Source organism: Macaca fascicularis, chromosome 15, assembly GCF_037993035.2.
Source record: "Macaca fascicularis isolate 582-1 chromosome 15, T2T-MFA8v1.1".
Lineage (NCBI taxonomy): Eukaryota > Metazoa > Chordata > Mammalia > Primates > Cercopithecidae > Macaca > Macaca fascicularis.
Window position 1 is genome coordinate 84,189,748 of NC_088389.1, and position 24,353 is coordinate 84,214,100.

Below are 24,353 nucleotides of genomic sequence, written 5' to 3' on the forward strand. Positions count from 1 at the left end.
AAACTCCTTAGCAATAGAAGGCAATATGAGGCCCCAAACAAGCAACCATGTGTGCTCTACAAACACAGTGGTGAGAGAACTCTGGGTAGGCAAGATTTCCACTCTCAAATCTGGATAGGGTTAAGATCATCAGAGAGCAGGGCATTCTAGAATGGGGAAATGAACCAAATTAGTTGGAGCTAAGACTGGAGAGGTAGGTAGGGATGTGTCTGTGGAGGACTTTTAATCACATAAGGAGTACAGATTTTATACAACAGGTAGTATTTCTTCCACCAACACACTATCTCCTCCTGTGGCACGTGGGCACAAAGATCTAGCTCCACATTACTGCAGACGGTTTAACCTTCCCCAAACACCGTTCGGCTGGGGTGAGGTGGGAACGTTAGCAAATCTCTGGCGTTTGATGAAGATACTAAGTTAGACTGAGAGGTGGATTACTTGCATCGCTGAGTCCAAAAGTTGCCGGCTTTTGCAGGGATGGGAAAGCAGGAAACTTTTGGAGGTCTCCCAAAATATAAGAAAAGATTGTTTGGGTGTGGATGTAGGTTGAGGACAGGAACAGGAAATATCCTGGGATGTCTGAGGCAACCCAATACAGGGTCTGAAGCGGACGAGACCATGTAATACAGTGCAATGCTTTTCCATCTTTACGGTGCACCTCTTAGGAGTCACCTGGTGACCTTGCTGAAGTGCAGGTACTGATTCAGCAGGCCTGAAATTGTGCATTTCTAAGATTGTGAGTTCCCAGAGGATGCTGATGCTGCAGACCGCGCTTTGAAGCAAGGTACCATGGGACATCCAGAACGCCTGCGGCGAGAGAGGCCTGCTGGCCACATCCCCTGAAGAAGGCAGGATACATGCAATCTTCTAAGCTAAAGTCCCCGTCCTGTCTCTCGGGAGAGGTGAGCAGTGAGGATATGGGGACAATGAGAAGGACGGCTCAAGCAGGGCTGGGGAGGGGCAGAGGTGCCCAGGCGCGCCAGGTGCAAGCCCTCAGGAGAGTGCGGTCGGACTGGGTCCGCGGTTCTGGGGCCGCGGCGCGATTGCAGGAGTTTCGGCCCTCAGCGGCTCCCATCGCGGCTCCCGGGAGCGAAGCGAGACGGCGACGGCTGCAGTCGTCCCTCCCCACGCGGGCGCGCGGGCATGCGGACACCCACTCGGCCGGTCCAGGCTCTCAGGCTCCCGGAAGCGGAAGGGAAGAGCGGCCCGGCCTGGGCGGCGGCGCCGGAGGAGGCGGAGGTGGCGCGACAGGAGGAGGGGAAAGAGCTGTTGGCGGCCGCGAGAGCTGCGGCGGCGAGAGGCGAGCCAGCCGCGACGGTGAGTGTGCAGGCGCGGGGGCGAAGCGGCCGCCCCCACCCCCGGCCCCCGCTGCGCCGCGCCGGGCCCGGCCCGCCCGCCGCTCCTCCGCGCCGGGCCGCCCTCACCTGTCCCTGCACGCCCCCTGCACCTGCTCTGCTTGGAACCCCGGGGCTTCTCGGTGCCTCCCCGCCCCAGGCCTGGCCTTTCTCAGAGCGTCTTCTGCTAGAGATGCAGCCACCTGCTAAGTGCCCGTCCCTCAAACTGGCGGTGGGGGGTTCCTGCTGTAGTCGAGATGGTGTTGGCTAGTTATTTATTTATTTTTAAAAAATCTATATCCTGAGTTTCTCGCTTGTAAACTACAGTTTCTGTCTCCGCACCCCCGTCTGGAGACCTACACTGGGATCCCTGGTTTCTCTGTGCTATTCCAGAGCTATTCATTCATTCCAGACTTCTGGTGTGAAGCTGCAGGGAGGACAAACAGTTTGCTCCTTTATTGACCTTCTCACTCCTCTTCTCTCGATCCAAAGAGGTTTTCGGGAAAATGGCTTACGGATGGCAGCAGTTTGCACTTGTTACTGTTCACTATAGTAGGTCGCTGGATTGTAACTGCAGAGTCCATTTAAGTTATGGTCTTTTTCAAGCTATATGTGGGTCACATTTTAAGATCCCTTGAGAGTCAGGGTGGTTGTCTATATTATCAGGCTGAGAGGACATGACCAATTATTACTTTAAAATATTGCAATATAGCATTCCCTGAAAGTACAAGAGAAAAAAAAAATCAAGGTCATTGTGGGCGGGTCATAAATTATATTGTAAAGTTACAGTCCAAAGACGACCAACGATAATTAAGTGCAATTTAAAAAGATGTGTTAAATAGGTCCTCAGCCTACTGTGCTAATATGTGCACTTTTAAAAATTCACTGCCTTCCTTGTGGTAAGAATGATATTAATAACAGTCACCATTTGATGACTACTTAGTATGTGCCATTCCTGGATTAAAAGGCTTTTAGTGTAATATTAAATTCTTCCAAGTCTTTAGATGTTACTTATTTTAAAGATAAAATTTCAGAGAGATGCTCTATTTTTCCTTAGTTGTGCCATCTCTTAAAAGCAAAAAGATGTTTGAAGAATTGAGATGAGAAATCAATTGGAAAGAAAACCAAATGAGATTTGGTGTCATGAAAAGAAAAACTAGATTCTAGTCCCATTTCTGTCACTATCCAGCTGTGGGGTCATGGGTAGGGCAATGACCCATGTTATTTTCTGTATATCATCATAAATTCTTTAAGGCTTATTTTAGCTTTTCCATGCTTACTTGGAAAATGTTATGTTTTTAAATAATATAAGACCCTTTAACGTGTTGAAGGTACATTAAAAACATGTACGACGTATTAGTAAAATTATATCTAAATACAAGTTAAAATGTATAGTTCCATAATTGTTTTGGTGTAGTACTCTTCCAGAATTCATCATTTTCGATGGAAACAATTCTGTTAGATCCTTTCACACTGTTGAGATTTCTGTTAACATACTTGGGAAGCTGTAGTTGGAATAAATGAAATAGAACATCATTTAAAGAAAATAATGAGGACTGTGTCACTTTTGCCTATGAGTGCTTTGTTTAATAAGATAAATCTAAGCGTTTAAAAATGCAGACACATAATCAGCTTAACAGGAAGTTCTGAGATAAGAATCAATGAATCGTAACATTTGTACTTCTTATTTGCCTACTGCCTCATTTCTTTAATTCGTAATGACCGATTCAGAACCTATGGAAAAGCACATGAATAAAATAATAGTTTTATAAAATGTGACCCACATACAGCTTGAAAAAGACCATGACTTAAATGGCCTCTGCAGTTACAATCCAGGGACTTGTTATAGTGAATAGTAACAAATGCAAGCTGCTGCCATCCGTAAGCCATTTTCCCGAAAACCTCTTTGGATGGAGAGGAAAAGAGTGAGAAGGTCAATAAAGGAGCAAACTGTTTGTCCTCCTGCTAGTCTTATTATATAGTGGTTTAGTGAAGAAACTGCTTGAGAAGTTGAGTAATGTCTCCATGGAGCTGTTTTTCTGGAATTGTAATTGAATGTGACTCAATGAAAACTTTTTTAGCATAGGCGGTGACACAGTGGCAGTATCAGTACTACCAGGCAAAATGGGGAAGGCAAAGGAAAGGCTGTTTTTATTGCCAAGAGCTTGTTCCCTAAATTCAGTTTTATTTTATTTTAAGGAATGTAACCTTTTATGTTGTTTTAGTAAAACATTAGGGCTCAGATTCAACTTTTCACATACATTAGTTATAATAGGCAATTTAGCATCTAGTAGAATAATCAGTGCTTAAATACCTTTTATTAAAGTTTAAAATACAGGTGAAATTGTTAAAACAGTTTTTATTGTTGAAAGTGATTTGTTAAGAATTCTTGATAAGTCAGGCTAGTTTAAAAAGCACATTTTCTTAGACATGTGAATCATCACTGCTCATTGATAGCTCCCTGAACAAAAATACCTTAGTATGATGGTAGTTTGTTTGTTTCGCTCTTTAGATCTAACCTGGGTAAAATTGTGACATTTTTGAAGTTTGCCTTCTGCCTTTCAAGCTGCTTTTTCCTCTGTGCTATTTCTCTCAGGGTAGATTCACCTTCTTCTCCATTTCAGAGATTCTCTTAACCTATGTGTTGCTCCTTCTACAAAAGGGCAGGTTGGATAAAATAGGTATTTTACCATTCACTGATGAATTTTTTAAAATTCTAATGTAAAATGCTCAAGTGTGATATCAACCAGGCTTCTGATTTTAAGCTTTTTATCTGTAATTACAGAATGAAGAACTTTTTCACTTACTGCAGGATTTTCAGCTTCAGCAAGCAGGTGAGGAGATTTTCTTATGGTGTTAGTGTTCTTAAATCATGCCTGCTTTGGTAAAGCCTGGTGTGAAGGAAATCTAATTTAGTCTCCTACCCCCCACCCCACCCAATCTCTCTTGGTGCAGTGGATACTAAAAGGTAAGTAGCAGGCTTCCCCTTCCTTCTTGGAAGAACATACTTGATTCATATCCAGGAAGAGCCTGGGCCTCTTCATTTCTGACTTTTACTGTATCTGACGGTTTTTCCTTATGCTGATTTTGGAACAGAAGTTATCTGTTTTTCATCCCCGTCCCTATCCTGCAATTAATCTTGCCCTTTCAGTCCCTTTTCCCACTCCTATCTCCCTAAATGAAAACTCCCACAGAGACATTTTGTACTGACTGAAACAACATTTGGTGGTCTTTAATTCATATTGCCCCACACCTCCCAAGCTATTTTTACTTTTTGTTAGAAGATTCTAATGAAGTGAGCTTGAGCTGGGGAGAATGGAGACCAAGGCTGCAGTGAGCTCTGATTGCAGCACTCCAGTCTGGACAACATAGGGAGACCCTGTCTCAGACAAAGACACATAAAAAACAGTGCCCCAGTTACCTACTTTCTCTAAAGTTAAAGCAAGTTAATGCAAGTAGGGAAAAATAAAGGTAAATGCCTGTATTAGCAGTACTAATACTACTAGTACTAGTACTGCTAGTACAGGATAGTGTTAACAGTATTAATAATACTTCAGTGTAGTACTACTAATACAGTCATTTGTATTTACTTTTTACTCATGAGACTGGTAAACACAAAAGCAAATTTATGAGAAGAGCAACAGCTTATGCTCAGTTTTGCCCAGAATGTAATTTAAAAAGTTAGTCTACAGAGTAGTCTTGAAACTATTGATGGTGCATGCACGTATGTTATGCTTTGACACTTTGTCCACCCACATTTTTACAGTCTTCCTGGAAAACTCAGCAATTGATTCAGAATCCCTGCTTGCATTGTACTTTCTTTATTAGCTTCTGAAATCAAGTACTGATTTTCTTTCACACTTTATTTCTTTGCTCACCAGTCCTGCTTTTACTTGAAAGTGATTTACTTTAGGGGCTTTAATTCAGTCATTCTATTTTTTTTTTAGATGGGATCTTGCTCTGCTGCCCAGGCCGTAGTGCAGTGGGGCAATCTCGGCTCACTGCAAGCTCCTCCTCCCAGGTTCACGCCATTCTTCTGCCTCAGCCTCCTGAGTAGCTGGGACTACAGGCGCCCACTACCACACCTGGCTAATTTTTGTATTTTTAGTAGAGACAGAGTTTCACCGTGTTAGCCAGGATAGTCTCGATCTCCTGACCTCGTGATCTGCCCACCTTGACCTTCTAAAGTGCTGGGATTACAGGCGTGAGCCACCGTGCCCGGCCTAGTTCAGTCATTCTATTTTAGATCAAATCTCTATTTTTGGTTTTCTGCTTAAAGAACCCCCCCCGCAGCCAACATGTAGAAATACAGCTTCAGCTAGTGTAATACTAGCTGAAGGGCTCTCATATTTGAAGTTTTTTTTAACTTGTTCAGACTTTAGAAAAGTAGATAACGGGGCATATTTTGTTTTTCTTGTGCTTGTTTTGTTTTTTGTTTGAGACAGAGTCTCACTGTTGCCCAGGCTGGAGTGCAGTGTAGTCAGAGCTCACTGCAACCTTGGTCTCCATCTCCCTGGCTTAAGCGATCCTCCCACTTCAGCCTCCCAATAAGCTGGGACTACAGACGAGTGCCCCCACACCCGGCTGGTTTTCTGTTTGTTCGTTTTTTGTTGTTGTTGTTGTTTTTGAGACAGAGTCTTGCTCTGTCTCCCAGGCTGGAATGCAGTGGGGCAATCTCAGTTCGCTGCAAGCTCTGCCTCCTGGGTTCAAGTCTCAGCCTACCGAGTAGCTGGAATTACAGGTACCTGCCATCACATCTGGCTGATTTTTGTATTTTTAGTAGAGATGGGGTTTCACCGTGTTGGCCAGGTTGGTCTTGAACTCCTGACCTCAGGTGATCCACCCGCCTCGGCCTCCCAAAGTGCTGGGATTACAGGCATGAGCCACTGCTGTTTGTTTTTTAACTAGAGACTAGGTCTGGCTATGTTGCCCAGGCTGCTCTGGATCTCCTTAGCTCAAGCAATCCTACCCAACTCACCTCCCAAGTGTTATGATTACAGGCAAGAGCAGGCCCTGGGGTATTGTTAAACCGTTTCATTACTTTTAATGATGGGGACCCAGAAACATTGTTTCATTCTGGAGTTTGTAAAACTAGAAGTAAAACTTATCTTTCACTTTCCCTTCCTCTCCTCTCTCCTTCACTCCCCTGGAAAGTTAGCATTTTGGAGGTGCTGCTTTGCCAGGCAATTTCTCTTTTAAGCGTGACCGCAACTGTGTAAGTTGACATTTTTATCTCCATTTTACAGATGGTCAAACTGAAGCTTGAAAATAAACTGAAGCTTGGAAAGTGAATAAGAGACTGTGTCATAATTTCTCTTTTAACATCTGTAGAAGATTGATTTTTTAATCTGTTGATAATCAACTGAATATCTATGTGATATTTAAAAAATTGAATTCCTAATTGCCAGGGAGAGCGTGATTTTTACAGAGAATTATTTAACTGCCTACACTTGACCAGTTTTCAGAGTAGAATGATATCAGAAGTCAAAAAGTTTTATAAATATGTTTTTAGCTGTAACTGTGCTTTCTAAATTCATTGTTGCCTGTAATTAATAAGTTTAAAATTTCATATATTCATCTAATAAGCATTTTCTCTTGGCACTGTGGAAAAAAAAATTTGGTGTGTTTGAAAACTTAGCTTGTAAATTGTTGATTGTATTCTTTCAGGCGTAGCAAAATCAAAAATATTTAATGACATATAGTTTTGAAACTTTGGAATTGTTTTGTTATTCCAATTTTTTGGATGTTTAGGCCCAACATTACTTTTGTTTGTTTGTTTTGTTTTTGAGACAGGGTCTTGCTCTTGCACCCAGACTGGAATGCAGTGGCACGATGATCTCTGCTCACTGCAGCTTCCGCCTCCTGGGTTCAAGCTTCTAGTGATTCTCATGCCTCAGGCTCCCGAGTAGCTGGGATTACAGGCGGGCGCCACTATGCCTGGCTAGTTTTTGTATTTTTGGTAGAGACAGAGTTTCACCATGTTGGCCAGGCCAGTCTCTAACTCCTGACCTCGGATGATCTGCCCACCTTGGCCTCCCAAAGTGCTGGGGTTACAGGCATGAACCACTGTGCCTGGCCCAGCATTACTTTTATTACCACATAGATGAGATTTGATTTCTAGCGGTGGTGGTGTTTATCTAGTACTGAAATACGAATCTCATTTCAGAGTCTGCAGTGTAGCTCTGATAACTATAAATGTAAAGTAGGATTTTTCTTGATTTTAAGCCAGTGAGTGACTGGGATTTGACTCATGGGTGATTGACGTGTGCTATAACCTACTAACGTTACTGACAGAAACTACTGTTTTGCTGAAACATTAGGAAGCCACTCTCAAGTCATAGACTTAGCAGCATTATTGTTTTTGGCCATGTTTCAAAAACGTTTTGTTGTACCACATTTAATTCTGTTTGAGTTTTTTCCTGAAAGAGTTCATTTATTTGCCATTGGGGTAGCAGCTCTTTAACTTTTTTATTTTTTTGAGATGAAGTCTCGCCCTGTTGCCCAGGCAGGAGTGCAGTGGTGCAATCTCTGCTCACTGCAACCTCTGCCTCTTGGGTTCAAGCGATTCTCGTGCCTTAACGTCGTAAGTAGTTGTGATTACAGGCACACACCACCATGCCCAGCTTATTTTTGTATTTTTGGTGAAGACAGGGTTTTGCCGTGTTTGCCAGACTGATCTTGAACTCCTGACCTCAAATGATCCTCCCACCTCAGCCTCCCGAAGTGCTGGGATTACAGGCATGAGCCACTGTACCCAGCCTTTAACTTTGTAATTCTGTGTTTAGTCTCTGAAAAGCAAAGGTGCAGCCAAGGAGCCCACTTTAAATTAGCTTAAAAAGTTAAGAGTAGAAACAAAGTTCATTTGACAATCTAACAATTATGGGCCATAGAGAAGTTGACCTTGGGAGGAAATACAAGTTCCCTGCCCCCCACAAATATATAAAGGCAAAAGAAATGTAATGGTAATAATTTTGGTGTGTTTTTTACATTCTCAGTATTTAAAAGTTTGCTATTGCTGTGGTAACCAGCACACTTAACACACTTGTAACTTGTCCTTTGTTTCCTGTCTTGGAGAATGGTTCCACCCTTCACCTAGATCCTAATGTGAAACTTGGGAGCCATCCTAGTCTGCCCTTTGCTCCCAATTGATCTCTAAGCCCTATCAGTTTTATTTATTTAAGTTCTGCCAGATCTGCCCTTTTTCAATATACCTCCTGTCTTAAGTGTCACTACCCCACCCACTTACACACACACACACACACACACACACACACACACACTATTCCCCTTATCAGTTACCATTTTTGGGGTGCTTACCCCATGTGCCCTTATCATTTCTTGCCGGGTTAACAGTTGCATGTAGTCAATCTCAGTGCTTTATCAGTCCACCAAAATTCAGCCCTCAGATTGTGTCTGTTCTTCCGAAAATGCAAATTTGATCATGGCGTTTTACTGCCTAAAATCCCTGAGTGGTTTTCCACTGTGTTCAAGGTGAAATCCAAACTCATTGGCATGGTTTAACAGTGTTTTTCAATCTGAGGATCTACCTGTGGGTCATGAAATCGGTTTAGTAGGCTATGACCAGTATTGTACATTTTTATTAAAGTAAAATAAATAGGTTGCAGTGGTACCCAACTGTAGTGCCAGCAGCCCAGGAGGCTGAGGCAGGAGGATTGCTTGAGCCCAGTGTGCTATGATCACACCTGGGAATAGCCACTGCACTCCAGCGTGGGCAACATAGTCAGACCCACTCTAAAAAAAAAAAAAAAAAAGAAAGAATAGCAACATCAGCGTGTGTCATATGTAGTAAGGGTAAATATCACTTCATTAAACTTTTTTAGTCATATATATCTGTGTGTACTAGTAATGTTATAAAATTTATTAGAGTTGGTTGTGGTCAAAAGGATGAACGTCTTACCCCATTCTATATGCAGTGATTCTTGTTATTTCAGTTTACTCAGATTTCCTTTGCCTGCTTTTATGCCTTTGCTTTTTCTGTTCTCTTGGTCTGAAGAGTCTCCATTCTTCATCTAGCAAACTCACAGGGTTTGTTGTCTTCAGGAATCTTTTCCTGATGGCTATGTACCGTAAGAAATAAATTTTGTAATATGACCTATGAACCAATATCCTTAACATATGAGGTAGCAGTTGTTGGAACCGAACTGTCGATTCCCTCCTGGGCAGGGGTCGCCGCGAAGGATCACCGACACGAGATTCACAGCAGAGAGTTATTTATTACTAGCGCGCTAGGGTCCCAAGCTCTAAGTTGGCCCTGGGACCCCGACTGCTTGTTACAGGCTGTTTATATAGGCAAATACAAGTTCAAACACAGCTTAGGGCGCGAAATTCAAACAAAGCTTTAGGCGCGTGGTAATTGGGTCTGTCTATGGCCTGAGCAAGGTGTCTTACGCTAATTGGTTAGAGCAGGACCTTATGAGGTTTTTTTTCTTGGAGTTGTTGATTCCGGGAACTTCGAGGCAGGGTGGGACCCCATGAGGTTGTTTCCCGGAATTGGCAGGGTGGGACCCTATCAGGGTGGGACCCTATTGAGGCAGGGTGGGACCCTATCCAGAGCCACCTGGTGTTAATTTTTTCTATATGAGGCCTAGTTTCTAAGTTTTATGAGGCCTAGTTTCACAGTCTTGTCCCCTTGCCCTCTTTCTTAACTTGTCTTACTGGTCTTGTCTGTTTGCTAGTCTGCCTCCATTGAAGATAGAGTCTTTCTTTTTCATCTATACCCTGTGTTAAAGTGTAGTATGTATAGTAGTTAAATGTTGATTGAGTTAATAAAATAGTGCATCAGTATATGTTATATACAGCACTTTACAGTATATATTTTTAAGCCTGAATTGTAGAAACTGACTTATGTTTGACTCTCTTAATGGTTTCATTACAGGAGGATTAACTGTCTTAAAACATTTTAAATTAAAACTTCCATTTTAAGCTGTTTATCTTTGTTTATGAATTGTGATTATGTACTTCTAGCAGAATCTATTGTTATTTTGTGACTTGTGGCCAAGAAAGTGTGTAATGGAGCCCAAATACTGAACATACAATGCTTATTTGATTTTATGGGAAGTGGGTGATTTTAAAAGAGAGACTCTCATGTATAATGGTAACCAAATGCAAATTCTGAGGGGATGGGTGGGATATGAAAGCACAGAATCAAATGGAGTTGAATTTTTTTGTTCTTATTTCTAAATTTAAGACATTTGTAATTGGCATTTTGACAGAATATTTAGTTGCTTATTGTTTTTATCTTTGTGAGAAATAATTGTTTCTTAAACCATTAATAGGTCCTCATGGAAAACTGTTCTTGAAGAGAGATCCATTTGGTGGGATATAATTAAAAAAAATGAATCAAAAGAAAATCTCTAAATGCTGGTGCCAGAAAAATTACAGCACACCTCAGTGAATTTGCAAGTGGTAAGTTTGCTTTTGATTTTACTTGGTAATATATTTTTGAATTATGTGCCATAGTATCCTTGGAGTCTTATGCTTAGATGCACTTAATTGTCAGTTAGCAAATGTAGTTACTTTATGTTTATTTAAAAGTTTTTATACTAAGTTTTAACCAAATCTGTTTTCTTAAATAAGACTTTTTCCGTAGAGAAAAATAATCTGTAAGGAATAAGTTTGGGAAACATCTTATCGTAAGTGTTATATGGCTTTACAGCAAATCCTTCCGTGCTTCATTTTTAAAAATAATTTTAAAAGCATTTATTATAAGGATAATATATAGTGACAAAGAGGCCTAAATTAAACATTTTGTTTGTAAGTTTAGTATCTCTTAGGTTATCTTTATTTTTAAGTTAATTGAAAAGAATTTAGAAGTACATGGCTGTTGATAAACTTAGAAGAACATATAAATATTTGAAAGCCTTCCTTCTCACTACTCCTTTCTCAGCCCATTGAGAGCAGTTTGGTTGGTCTGTTTTCTTGCAGTCTTTTTTTCCTGCCCTTGTGCAGAAATTACTTATGCACATACACACATATTTTTTCTAACAAAAATGTTATATAAACTGTTCTATAATTTGCTTCCCCCAGCACTTAATTTTGAAAAATTTCCAACAGAAGCATTGAATTTTATTGTGTAACATCTGAATACCTATCACTTAGATTCCTAACTAACATTTTAACAAATTTCAGCATGTTCATGTATCTTTTATCCACTTTGTTATTAATTTGGGGGATTCATTTCAAAGTAAATTGCAGACATCGGTATGCTTTCCCTCTACATAATTCAGTATACATATTGTTAATTAGGGCTCAGTATTGGTTTACAGTTTCTTAAAGGTAAATTTACATACCTGACATGCAACAATCTTAAGTGTACATTTGCTGAGTTTTGACAAATTCATACATCTTTGTAACTCAGACTCCATTATCAATAGAAACATACTTATTAGCACCACAGAGAGTTCCCTCATGCCTGTTTCTGGTCTGTCTCTATCCCTGTCTCTTTCCAGAAAGTCAGTTAAAGTCTCTTCCCTCTCCACTCCTAACGGATTTTGTCTATGTCACTTGTTTTATTCACTCAGCAGTATGTAGTGGGTAGTTATAGGCAGATCTAAATCTGCCTTCTTTTCTGCCTTAAAAAAAATTGCAATAGCTTGGAAATAGTTTACACTATGGGTGTATTAGAATTTATTTGATCATTCCCTTTTCTCTACATGGACATTTAGATTGTGCCATGCTTTCGTGATTACGGAAAGTGCTATATCCTTGTACATCCTCGTATATGTATATACAGTCTCAGGAGTACTTTTGTAGGTAATAGTAAAAATAAAACTGCTGGGTAAAAGGGTTTTACTTTTTGATACATACTACCAAATTGCCCTCCCAAGATGATTGTATCAGTTTACATGCCCACCAGTAATGTATGAGAGTGTCCTTTTTTCTGTGCCCTCTTAACATTGGATATCATCTTTCTAAAAGTTTTTCAGTACAATACATGAAAAATGTACCTTGTTATTTATTTCACATTTTCCTAATCAGTAATGATTAGCCATTGGATTTCTTTCCCTTTGTGAATTGCTTCTTTTTATATTTACATTGTATGCCTCTTGTCAGTCATGTGTTGTATTTTTTCCAGGAATGCTTTGTCTTTTAACTTTGCTTTCCATGTGTTTTGGGCTTCAGATGTGTTCATTTTTACCTGGTCAGACATGGCTGATGGGTCTTCATTGTGAAGGCCTTCCTTCTTCCAGGAATATAAAACCACTTGCTACTCTAATACTTTTCCTTTCAATGAAATTTAGAAGAAAAAGATAAATCATTGTGAACTGAAGTGCCAGGAAAAATTTCAAATGGAGAATGAGATTCAAATTGGCCTTGAAGTCTGAGTTGAATTTGGATGGAGTAAGCAGAATGGTAGGGACGTTTCAGATAGGAGGAATGACTAATGGAATATCGTCGAACAGTGGTAACAAGACCCCTTAGGCTGAGGTGAAGAGTCATATAAAACTGTAAGCGTAGACATATGTGTTTGGATATATTTCTTGGTAATTATTTTGGCTAATCTTTATGATTTTCTAAAATCTGCATCTTGATGTTATAGTTTTCTGTCCATTAATAGTTTTGTCATTTTCATAGTGACTTGAGTATTCTTCTTGAGGAGAATATGTGGTGAAATAAAGTTGCCTGAAAAGGCAAAAAATGGTAGTATTCCACTGGAATAAGTTGAACATTATAAATATTTACTCAGTCTGGTTTATTAGAGTGAAGTTATAATTGTTTTTAAAGTTTGTGCTGTAGTAATTTACATCATTTAGTCCCTGTAGTCGACTATAGTTACCAGATAGCAATCTTAAAAAAAGTTGAAGTACCAGTATATCCACTAGTTACTTAATTAGAGTTTTGAGTTATGAGCTCACCATTTAATATACAAATTAGTATGTTGGAATCTCCTGCTAATGAAAGTATTTTATGAATGCTGTCCTTAAGACCAAGTAACAGCATTGTGTTCAGTTTGGTCATTGCTCAGGATGTGTAATAGTTCCTCTTCAGCCATAAGCCACGCCTGGTAGATGTTAATTGAGTGGAGAGATGATCTTGCACCTCTTCCAGTTATGCATTTGTGGTTTGTCATCTGATTTGGAGCACTTGGAAGATCACTGTTTTGTGTTCTGCAACCCAATTGAGAGGATTATGTGGAGCTAAGTTTTACCAGTCAGGTATTTTAAAAAATATATTCAACATCTTATTTGTTTGTTGTTATATTTTTCTATCCTGTGCTCACTTTTCCTTAGGGATACTTGCTCTTTTAGAGATTGTCATCTATGTGTGTTTACATCCAGGAAAAATGGATACATTTTAAACTATACTTTTCACTTTGTAATTTTTTTTTTTGTTGTGAGAGATCTCTTCTAGTGATAAAGAAAAATTTGTTGTTCTCTAGTGGAGGAGAATAAAAATGGAGTTCAAAAATGAATATTTGATAATTTTGCCACTTGTTTTGCTGGCTCATGTACTTTTCTGTTTCTAAAGTTAATAAATTTAGAAATAAGTAATGAAGTTACTCTCATATATACTTAATGAAATTCATGTTCTGTTTTTAGTCTTGAATAGAACTGAAACGTTAATAATAATGTTGAACATGTTGAAAGAGCACTTGTCATTTCTTTTAGCACTTGATAGTTGGCAAGGCTAAAAAATTAACATTGTCTTGAATGTTTCTCTTTTTGACTGTGTAGATAGCTTACCATTTGTATTTGAGATTCCTTTATTAAAATGATTCTTAGCAAATTAAATAGCATGCTTTTTCCTGACTTTCTTCATTTTAATGATAACAATCTGTCTTTTGATTTTTAAATTAAAAGATAAGTAAATGAAACTTTTATTAGTTTAGTGGCCTAGGCACTATTTCTGTTTTAGAATTCATACACAAGTTAGAATATATCTGATGTAAACCATTGAGTGGTATTGCATTTGGGTTCTTTTTTTTTTTTTTTTTTTCTGCTGCCCCAATATTTGCAGGATCTGGGGATGAGAAAACGGGGGTATTCTTTTAAAATTAAGTATTCCTTAGTGTCTTTTTCTTTGTTTCAGTAGCTTTATAGCTTGAAGAACATTGGCAAGGCCTCTAAGGGATGGTACCCTGAGGCTTTTCAATTGATTATGAATTGTTCTTAGAATGAAGTGGACTGGGATATAGGCTGAAAATCTGGGAGTCACCCTTGACACTTTCCCCTGTAACACCTAATATCTAATCAACCAGAAAGTCAGACTGGTTTGATTCTAACAATTGCTCCTTTCTGCAAACCTAATTTTGGCTTTTGCCTTGTCTTAGCCTAATGGATCTCTGTCTTTAATTTTATCATTCACACCAGAGCTTCAGTAATTTATTCACAGTACACATTTCATCATGTTAATCCCCTGCTTCAATAGCTTTCTATTGCCAAAGAATTCAGTCTTAGCATTCTAACATGGCATCTTTATGGCCTTCATGATATAGGCCCGTATTTCTTAGCGCTCACTCTCCACAGAAAGCTTTATGATTTGTGATGGCAGGTTGTAATACCTCCCACAGTTTCTACTCTTGCTCCTGCTATTCCTTCTGTTTGCAGTATTGTTGTCACTTTTCATTGCTTAGATAACTTTTACTAACCTTCTAAGACTGAATTCAGGTTTCATCTCTTATAGGAAGACTTAGTTTATCTAGTCCCATCTTCTGTGCCCCTATTAACATTTTGTCCGCAAATCTGGAACTTACCATATTGAGCCTTTTTTCTGATTCTTTTTCCCATTAGACTGTTTTAAGCAAAGACCATGTCTTCATCATTGTATCTGCAGTGTTTAGCAAGTAATAGGTGTGTAGTGGAGGCTCAGTGAATATTTGTTGAACTAAGTAAGTTCAACTCATTGTGGTAACACTGAAGTGTTTGTGAAGCTCATGGGTCAGTGGTTCGTAGACACCAGTCAGCTGTTATCAGACTCTTGCAGAGCATTTTACAACATTTTATTGCTTTTTGAGCTTTATGAAGAATTATGATTCAGTAAATGTAGAATAAGGTCTGGGGATATGTATTTTTAAAAAGCTCCCCAGGTGTTTTTGGTTTTCTTACAGGCTAGAGAACCATTGTCCTAGTTTATTATTATACCATTACATTTTATGTAAAAGGTGCCCTCTAGACTTTATGCAACAATTTATTATTTCAGCCTTGGAAGTTTTATCTACCAAAGTATGGATGTATTTTAAGTCACTTTTTTGGTACCATATATATATATATATAGAAGTATCTTAACTCCTTAAGTGTCTCATTGAGAGATCTGTTAGCATATTGTTAACACTCAACTAAGAAAAGCCTCATTTAAACAGGAGTCTTCTTGAATTGATCATGATGAGATTTGCTGGGCTTCATTCTATGAATTTTAGTATTTTTGGCAATTTGTAATTTTCACTTTTTGTCATTTTTCAAAATCCTTAAAAAATGTTTTATTGTAGTTTAAAATTAAACTAAAGTGCACAGTTCTGAAGTATACAGCTCAGTGAATGTTTACATATGTATATACCCATAAAGTACCACCCAGGTCAAGATATGGAACATTTTCTTTTTTTTTTTTTTTTTCCTTTTAATTACATTTATTTTAATGCTGAATTTACTCCCGTGCCATAAGTTTTTGTTTCTTCAGTTTCTTCTGGGATATCTTTTTCTTCTGGGCAACTTCCTCTTCTGGTTTAGGAACAATCTGTTCCTTTTCAGTAAGGATCATCTCAATGTGGCAGGGAGAGCTCATGTATGGGTTAATGCGACCATGAGCTCTGTAGGTTCGTTGGCGCATCTTAGGTGCTTTGTTCACTTGGATATGCTCGATGACCAGAGAATCTACATCTAAACCCTTAAGTTCAGCATTACTCTCTGCATTTTTAAGCATGTGCAGCAAAAATTCAGCACTCTTCTTGGGCCACCGACCTTGTGTCCAGCCCCACTGCTTGGCCTGGGCATACCTGCCAACTCCACCATTGTAACGTCGGAATGGTACGCACTGTTTCTGTAAAGTGACATCTTTCAGATACTTCGTGGCTTTTCGAATATGCATACCCTTGATGGCCTGGGCAGTTTCATGAGTGTTCTTAAAGTGAACACGAAGATTGGAACCTCTTGATTTGCATGATTTCGTGGGGTTCTCCGGGTCAAGTGAATAGCGAACCATTTTCACAGATTACCTCAGGCCGCTTAGGGAAAGAGGAAGCAAGATATGGTACATTTTCAAACCCCTCAAAGGTTCTCTCATGTTCCTTTTCAGTTAACATACACCCGGTCACCACAAGATAACCACCATTTTGACTTGTGTGACCATCAGTCTTCTGATTAAAGCTACTAAAAATTTTTGTACGTAATCTTTTGGTGGACATGTGTATTCATTTCTTTTGGGTTTACACGGGAAGTTCAACTCATTGTGGTAAGGACTGGGTTAAGGACAAACTTGTGTTTTAAATTCAGTAGATGATTCCAGTTTATAGCTGTGATAGCAATTCATAATGAAACATTGAAATTATTTGAAGCTTGGTAAAATTTGAATATCCTGAAACTTCTGTTTGTTTTCCCAAGTATTTATTGTAAAAATATATATACAAAGAAGTATCAATAAATATGTCAACTATAGAAAGAAAATATCAAATATGCAAAGAAAACTCACTGTTATTTTATAGAAGTTTTGCCAGAAATACAGTTTTTAGTCAAATTTTTCTATGTAAGTAATTGTTTTCTTTGTTCCTTCTCCTTAGGATCATCCTTCCTTGTGGGTTAGCAGGCAGTTATAAGACTGCAAAATGGGTCTCCGGATTCACTTTGTTGTTGACCCACATGGTTGGTGCTGCATGGGTTTGATTGTCTTTGTTTGGTTATACAATTTTGTTTTAATTCCCAAAATTGTCCTCTTTCCACACTATGAAGAAGGACATATTCCAGGCATATTAATAATAAGTAAGTTTCTTGATCTTTATTTTCTTGTATAATTATTTTTCTCACTGTGAACGTTTTTGGAGTGTAGTGTCACTATGTTAACTTTCCTTTTAATATATTTAGCATTTTAGCAGTGCTGTCAATATTCAGTTATTTACTTATTTATGAACTTGCAGAAATAATGGCCTTTATAGATTTGCAGTTAGATAAAAGTGATATCTCCATTTTTAACTGCAAAGTACGTAAAGACCATTTTGTTAAAAATAGAAAACTGACACAGTAGTGATAACTTGCATGTCTATCTGTATTTTCAATATTGCTGTTTTGTACCTAATTACAAATGTAGTCGTTTTAAGAATAGAGATAATATATGTTACTGAGAAGAAAGAATTTCATAAGAAAAGTATTGGTTACGAGGTTGATTATAATAACACTTTGAACTTCTGGATAGTTATTAGTCAATTAGTGATGGCTTGCTTATGATTAAAATAAATTGAAATTATATATTTTGCATGTACATGGCATTTACAGTTTTCATGCCCATTACCTCATTCTGACCTCACACGAACCATGGGAAATGTTATATATATGACAAAACTGAACAGTAGTATGCAGTCAGTCCTGGATTGAGCACTCAGACTGTTCCTTTTACATGTACAGTGTTTTTTTTAATCCCCCCAACAGAATTCCTCTATTCTTACTAATTTAAAAATGTAGAATTATGGTGGCCAAATCTATTTTCCCTTACTATTTTTGTTTTCTGGTTATTAATTTTAAAATGAAAACGTTTCGAAGTCTTAGTTCTCAAATTAATTGTTTTAAGATCCATCAAAAGGGACAGTTGAACTTCACTAATTCAGAGTAACATTGAAGATACCCAGTTAATAAAAAAGTTTACTTGTTGGTATTTTGATCCTTTCTAATATAGAACATGTAGTAATTAAAAGTGAGCCTATTCATTTATGCCATTATTAATAGGAAGTCCCTGTTAAGGGATCTGATTTATAAGAAGTTTGAGTTATTATCATGTAAAATAATAATTAAAATTAGTACTATTTAAGATAGTCCTCCTGACAGTATTATTTGGTGAGTTAAATTATTTTTTAATCTTTTGAAAATTTTTCTGCTGATGGTGTTTATTAAAATATACATTTTAAACTTTAATTATGATTGTTGATAAAATGTTTTGAAGGATAAGTAACTAATTTCTTTAATTTATTTATTTTAAAGTATTCTATGGCATTGCCATATTCTGTCTGGTTGCCTTAGTGAGGGCCTCAATAACTGATCCAGGAAGACTCCCTGAGAACCCCAAGATCCCACATGGAGGTATGGTACTCTGGATTTATCAGTTTTGCTGATGCCAGAATTACTGTCTTTATTTACATATTTTATTGCCTTTAATATGTATTGGTTATGTATGTCATCCAACACCACTTTGAAGTCTTTGCTTGTATCTGTCTTTTCCAAACTTCTCTACTTAAAATTGCAACCCTGCTCCCCCGGCACCCCTGCAATTTCACCACACCCCATCTCTTGGCTTCCTTTTCAGTTTACTTGTTTGTTTGTCTTCCACCTCCCATTCTAGATCTCCATAAGCTCTGTGAGAGTATAGATTTTTTGTTTTTGTTGTCTTCATTTACTCACTGCTGTATCCCTCATATCCAGAAGAGTCTCTATCATTTAAGATGCTCAGTACATAGTTGTTGAATGATACATAATTATCTGAGAAGTTATATTTTAATTTTATAAAGGAGTTTTCTTGATGGTGCCACTTACGTTATGTTATAAATACAATATTGCTTAGAATAAATACTTGTAGTATTAAGAATACTATTGTCTATTTTTCCAAGTTCTAACAATTCAGTGAAAAATGGCAAGCATTTATTCTAGTTTCAGTCGAAGGTGATTTTTGATTATTGCATAATAGCCATTCAGATCTCAAAAATGAATTAAAAATGTATTGCTTGTTTTATTACATACTGGGTATATATTGTATAGCCTTATTTATTTTCATTCCTGAGGCTCACTCTTTGATTGTATGCTATATAAGCTTTGAGAACTCTCTGAACTTTCTTCTAGTAAGAAATTTATATGCCTGTGTAGTACATTGCAAAGCAAAATACTTTTTATAGTAATTTAGTAGTTTCCAACTTGCTGCACATTAGAATCCACCTGGGGAACTTCAAAAAATCTCAATGTCCAGGTCACACCCCATTTAGTTTAATCAGAATGTCTGGGGCATAGGAACCAGGTATCAGTATTTTTGAAAGATCCTAGGTGCTTCCAGTGTGTGGCACAGTTTGGAAACCAATGCAGTAATTTCTTAGGAAATTAGATTAAGTGACAAGTTACTTATAAAGTCTCCCTTAAATTCTGATTATTGTTTTTCGACACCCATCATTTGGAGGCTTAGTTGGCCTTGAAAATTCAGAGATTCAATGGGAATATTACACTGATGTTTATATAACTGTAAAAGTTTTTGTATACTACATTAAATATTAAGTTTTTATTAATGTATAGAGGCAGTAGGACTGTCATTAGAAGTTTGTGTATGTATATGTGTTTTGCAGTGGGACAGGAGCAGGGAGGGTGGCACTCTGCAATTTGTATAGAATCACTTTTCTTCCCACCTGGCTTAGCTAAAAACTCTCTAAAATATTGTATACATGTGTTATCTACTTCAACTTGAAAATCCAGTGGCCCATGAAAATCAAAGAAACAGGTATTTTCTAACTTGAAGACCTGTTTCTGATGAACTCTTTAGTTTGCAGTGGTGAAAGACTCAAATGCCTAGATGTTCCAGACACTGCAAATCAATGAGAGGGGCCATATAGCAAGTATTTCATACCTTATCTGAAAGTAGTTGTCTCTACTCAGCTACAGTAAAATTGTCATGCAATTAGATTGTTAGATCTTAAAATTCTCAGAATACAGGGAATCCTAATTTTTATTAGAAATTTTGTGATTAAAAAAAGACACTGGAAACTAATTTAAAAGTTAAGAATGTTGTATATGCCCCAAAATTTGTATCTTTAGGCCTAATTGACTAATTGAGTCTAAATGTAACAACTCTGTTATCTTTAATGTCTAGACTGTAGTGATGTAGGACACCCTGGCATCTTGCTGACTGTTCGGATGTCTGCTTTACATCTTGTCTCAGTTGGCATGTGGCCTATTTTTCTTCCCTGAATTCAAAAATCTTCCCATTCACTCCATTGACAAAAATACACTTGCTTGTCATATATTAATGTTTCTCCATAGTCTTTTTCTAAAAGTATCGCATTATCGTATGATCCTCATGGTAATTGTATGAGGTAGGTAGGCTGGGTGGTCAGGAGCATAGATTGTCCTTCCTGGATTAAACAGCTGGTTGTTGGTGTGAGATCCAGCCCAGAGACCCAGAACCTTGTCTCTGTCATCTTATTACCATGGATCTATATACAGATTGATAATTTTAGCTTTTTATTCACCTTTGTTACAAATCTGGGGAAAACTTAAGTCATCATTTACTTTTTGATGCTGGTTACCTGATTCTTTTGTAAATATTATTTTAATTTAGTAAAAAAAACATTACAAAATTTTAACAGTGAAAAATAATATTGAATGCCTAGAGAGTTGAAACTATAGAAGAGTGACATTTATTCAGGAATGTTTAAAGGTTGAGCAATTTCATATAACTGAATTCTTCAGAAAAGGGGACTTAAAGCCCTAATACTTTGGTGATTTTAACTATTTTTTTTATTGAATTACTCTGAAATATTTTACATGCCTTTCTGCTTTTTTGAAACACAATGACTTTAGTATATATGTGACTTACTAAATATGAGGCAATTTGAATATAAGGAAATGTTCCATTTTCTCATGAAAAGATTCCTAGAATTTGACTTTATAAACTTTTGAGCATGTAGATGAAACAGTCAAATGAAATTGTTACGTTTGTTTATATTACTTGAGTTGTTCACATGTGTATTTGAAATAAAATATAAAATGAACACCTTCAGTTAAAAATGTTTTTATCACTTTCATATTTTATGAAATTTTATTCAAGTTCTTAACTATGTTTAAAAATGTTTTACTGAATATAATTTACATGCCATATAATTTATCCAGTTAGAGTGTACAATTCTATGGGTTTTAGTATACCCACAGTTGCGTAACCATTACCGCAATCAACTTTAGAACATTTTAATCAAGTTTTTCACTTGCATGTTCGACATGTGGTTTTGTCATTACTAGAGCCATTTTTTTTTTGACATAGCATTACAGAGGAAATTCTTTCAAGTTAAAAAAAAATGCGTCATGTTTTGATGCAGTCTCTGAAAAATTTACCCCAAGCTGTAAGGATGCCTGTATTCAGTGATCAGGGTCATGTATTCACTCACAGTTTTGGTTTTATCCTCCCTCTTACATTGCTTTTTAAAGGTGATCTGTGAGAGACTTATTGACATTTATTTCCTACATTGACAACTGATTCTTGTCAGGGAATCTCTGTTAGGACCCAAACTTTGTGTTGATTTAGGTTATTTCAAGTAATGTTTTTCTCCTCAAAGCATTACTTAGTGATTTTAAATGTATTAATTGAGTGAGGGTCCCTTAAAAGGTGAGTCTCTTAAAAGACTCAAGTCGAGGGTGATTTCTTCCTTTCTGAGGGTTAAACAAACCAAGCATTGTATTATATTCATTCAAGCATTTACAGCATTAATAAATCTCCAGGTTAAACAAAATGATGTATTTATTCACATTAAACAGCCTCAGTCATTTATGGAGTTTGCCTTTTTTTTTTAATTTTGTTTTATATTTTGATTTTTCTCTCCCTTAAAAATGTATCTGTTAGCTTTTAATTTTTCTAAAGCTATCATAAATTTTCAGTTGAATTCTTTTTCTCATAGGCTTTTAAAAAATATTACTACACGGCTAGTACAAAAATCATCAGACATCAGAATGTATCAGTCACCAAGATCCTATGTGGACATGAGTAAAGAAAGGAAAGGAAAATGACTAAGAAAGGCTTTGGAGATATGTAGGGTATGTTAAGATGGATGGATTTTTTTCTTGCTACACAAGGCAGAAGCACCTTCTAGATGATCCATTAAATTTCTAGATTTTGTACAATAGTGATTTCTCCTTTCTTCCCTAAGTATATAGAGATGTATGTGCTCATATAGATATGTGAAACTGTGAGTTTTTACAGGTATTTCTCATTTGAGATACTTACGTGGTATCTTCATGTTATCAAAGGAATGACTCAAGTTCTTTCTTTAAATCAATTTATGGTCCAGACCATAGATTAGCAAATAAATTATTTTTTACTATAAAGGCCTGTAGTAAACATTTTCAGCTTTATGGGCCGTACAGTCTCTTTCACAACTCCTCAGCTCTGCCATTGAAACACAAAAGCAGCCATAGACAATATGTAAATGATGGGTACATCAAACTTTATGGACACAGAAATTAGAATTTTATATGATTTTTACATGTCACAAATTGTTATTTTCAGTAGTTTAAAATTGTAAAAATTATTCTTAGCTCATAGGTCATACAGAAACAGGTGGTAGACTGGATTTGCCTGCAGACTGTAGTTTGTATCTGTGGTCTAAATTAAGAATTATAGGCTTCTATTCACAATAGCAAAGACTTGGAATCAACCCAAATGTCCATCAGTGACAGATTGGATTAAGAAAATGTGGCACATATACACCATGGAATACTATGCAGCCATCAAAAAGGATGAGTTTGCGTCCTTTGTAGGGACATGGATGCAGCTGGAAACCATCATTCTTAGCAAACTATCACAAGAACAGAAAACCAAACACCGCATGTTCTCACTCATAGGTGGGAACTGAACAATGAGATCATTTGGACTCAGGAAGGGGAACATCACACACAGGGGCCTATCATGGGGAGGGGGGAGGGGGGAGGGATTGCATTGGGAGTTATACCTGATGTAAATGACGAGTTGATGGGTGCAGCACAGCAACATGGCACAAGTATACATATGTAACAAACCTGCACGTTATGCACATGTACCCTACAACTTAAAGTATAATAGTAATAAATAAATTAAAAAAAAAAAAGAATTATAGGCTTTCTCTAACTATAGCCATGTGCTCTCCTCTTTTCTGAGAATACATTTTAGATATAAAGTGAAGAATTATATACTGATTTCTCAGAAATTACCAATAATGAATACACCGTGTTTATGTTTTAAGGGGTTGATAAAAACAAAGTTTTTATATTGCCTTTTAATGAAAATTGGCTCATTGTGGAGAGAGCCTCCTTCCTGTCTATATTCCTCGCAATGTGTGAATTCAAAGTTTTAACATTGGGATGTTTGGGAGCATTGAGCTAAGCAGGGGAGTAGGATATGATATGCTTGTGACATTGTAATATGCTATATATTAAATGAGTTTTTAGTTCACTTAGAGGTAAATAATACTAGTTTAACTATGTCAATTAAGCTTTAATATTGTTGCTCTTGCATGATTTATTTTCATTAAAATAACTAAGAAATGAAAAAGGATTTTCTTTTAAAATGAGATTTCAAATATAAGAGATAATTTCTCAACTTTCATATCATTGGAACAATTAATTTGATATAGGTTTTATTCATACTTTGTTTCTTCAGAGATATCTGTAGTGGGAATGTTTTCCCAACGCTTTACTGTATAAAAGTCCAGCATGTTGATGTTGCTCCTGACCATTCAACTAAAATAATGGAATTCAAATAGAGAATCTTTTTCAAAAATTGAATACTGTCTACTATTATCTTTCACTTTTATTTTGAATCTTTCATGTTTTGATTTTAGACTTTTCATACATCAGCAAGCATTTAGTGACTACCTACTATGTGCTAGGGTCCCACTCTTCATATAGTAATATTCAATCTGAATATAGGAATTAGGCTAATCTTACTGTGCCCGTACTTTTAATGAGGTTATGGAATAGTATAAACACGAATGATGAAAATTAAAAGAATTTTGTAAAAGTAAAATTCCATTCCAACATATTTAAAAGATACATTTTTGTATAAAAAGGCAATTGTCTTTTCTAGGAAGATGACTCTTTCATAGTTTTCATGGATCTGATTAGGACAATTTTTAATGAAAAC

At 37.0% G+C, this 24,353-nt stretch overlaps 1 protein-coding gene and 1 pseudogene across 6 annotated transcripts in view; one reads left to right on the forward strand and one right to left on the reverse strand.

Annotated features, from left to right (window-relative positions):
* Nucleotides 1-791: 791 nt before the first annotated feature.
* The window catches only part of ZDHHC21 (zDHHC palmitoyltransferase 21), a 74,557-nt gene continuing 50,995 nt past the window's right edge, over nucleotides 792-24,353 (forward strand). For 4 of the 6 annotated variants that reach the window (XR_001485667.4, XR_284714.5, XM_005581706.5 and 1 more), the window contains exons 1-5: nucleotides 1,177-1,317; nucleotides 4,120-4,168; nucleotides 10,631-10,760; nucleotides 17,065-17,263; nucleotides 18,473-18,571. Coding sequence is in view for 3 of the 6 variants with exons in the window: in XM_005581706.5 (XP_005581763.1) it covers nucleotides 17,110-17,263; nucleotides 18,473-18,571 (253 nt within the window). In the remaining 3 variants the exon portion in view is untranslated. Of the gene's footprint in view, nucleotides 1,318-4,119; nucleotides 4,169-5,281; nucleotides 6,623-10,630; nucleotides 10,761-13,403; nucleotides 13,568-17,064; nucleotides 17,264-18,472; nucleotides 18,572-24,353 lie in introns of those variants that run through there. The other 2 variants (XR_012424696.1, XM_074017452.1) reach the window with 2 other exon arrangements.
* LOC102142781 (large ribosomal subunit protein uL22 pseudogene) lies at nucleotides 15,883-16,525 on the reverse strand (annotated as a pseudogene).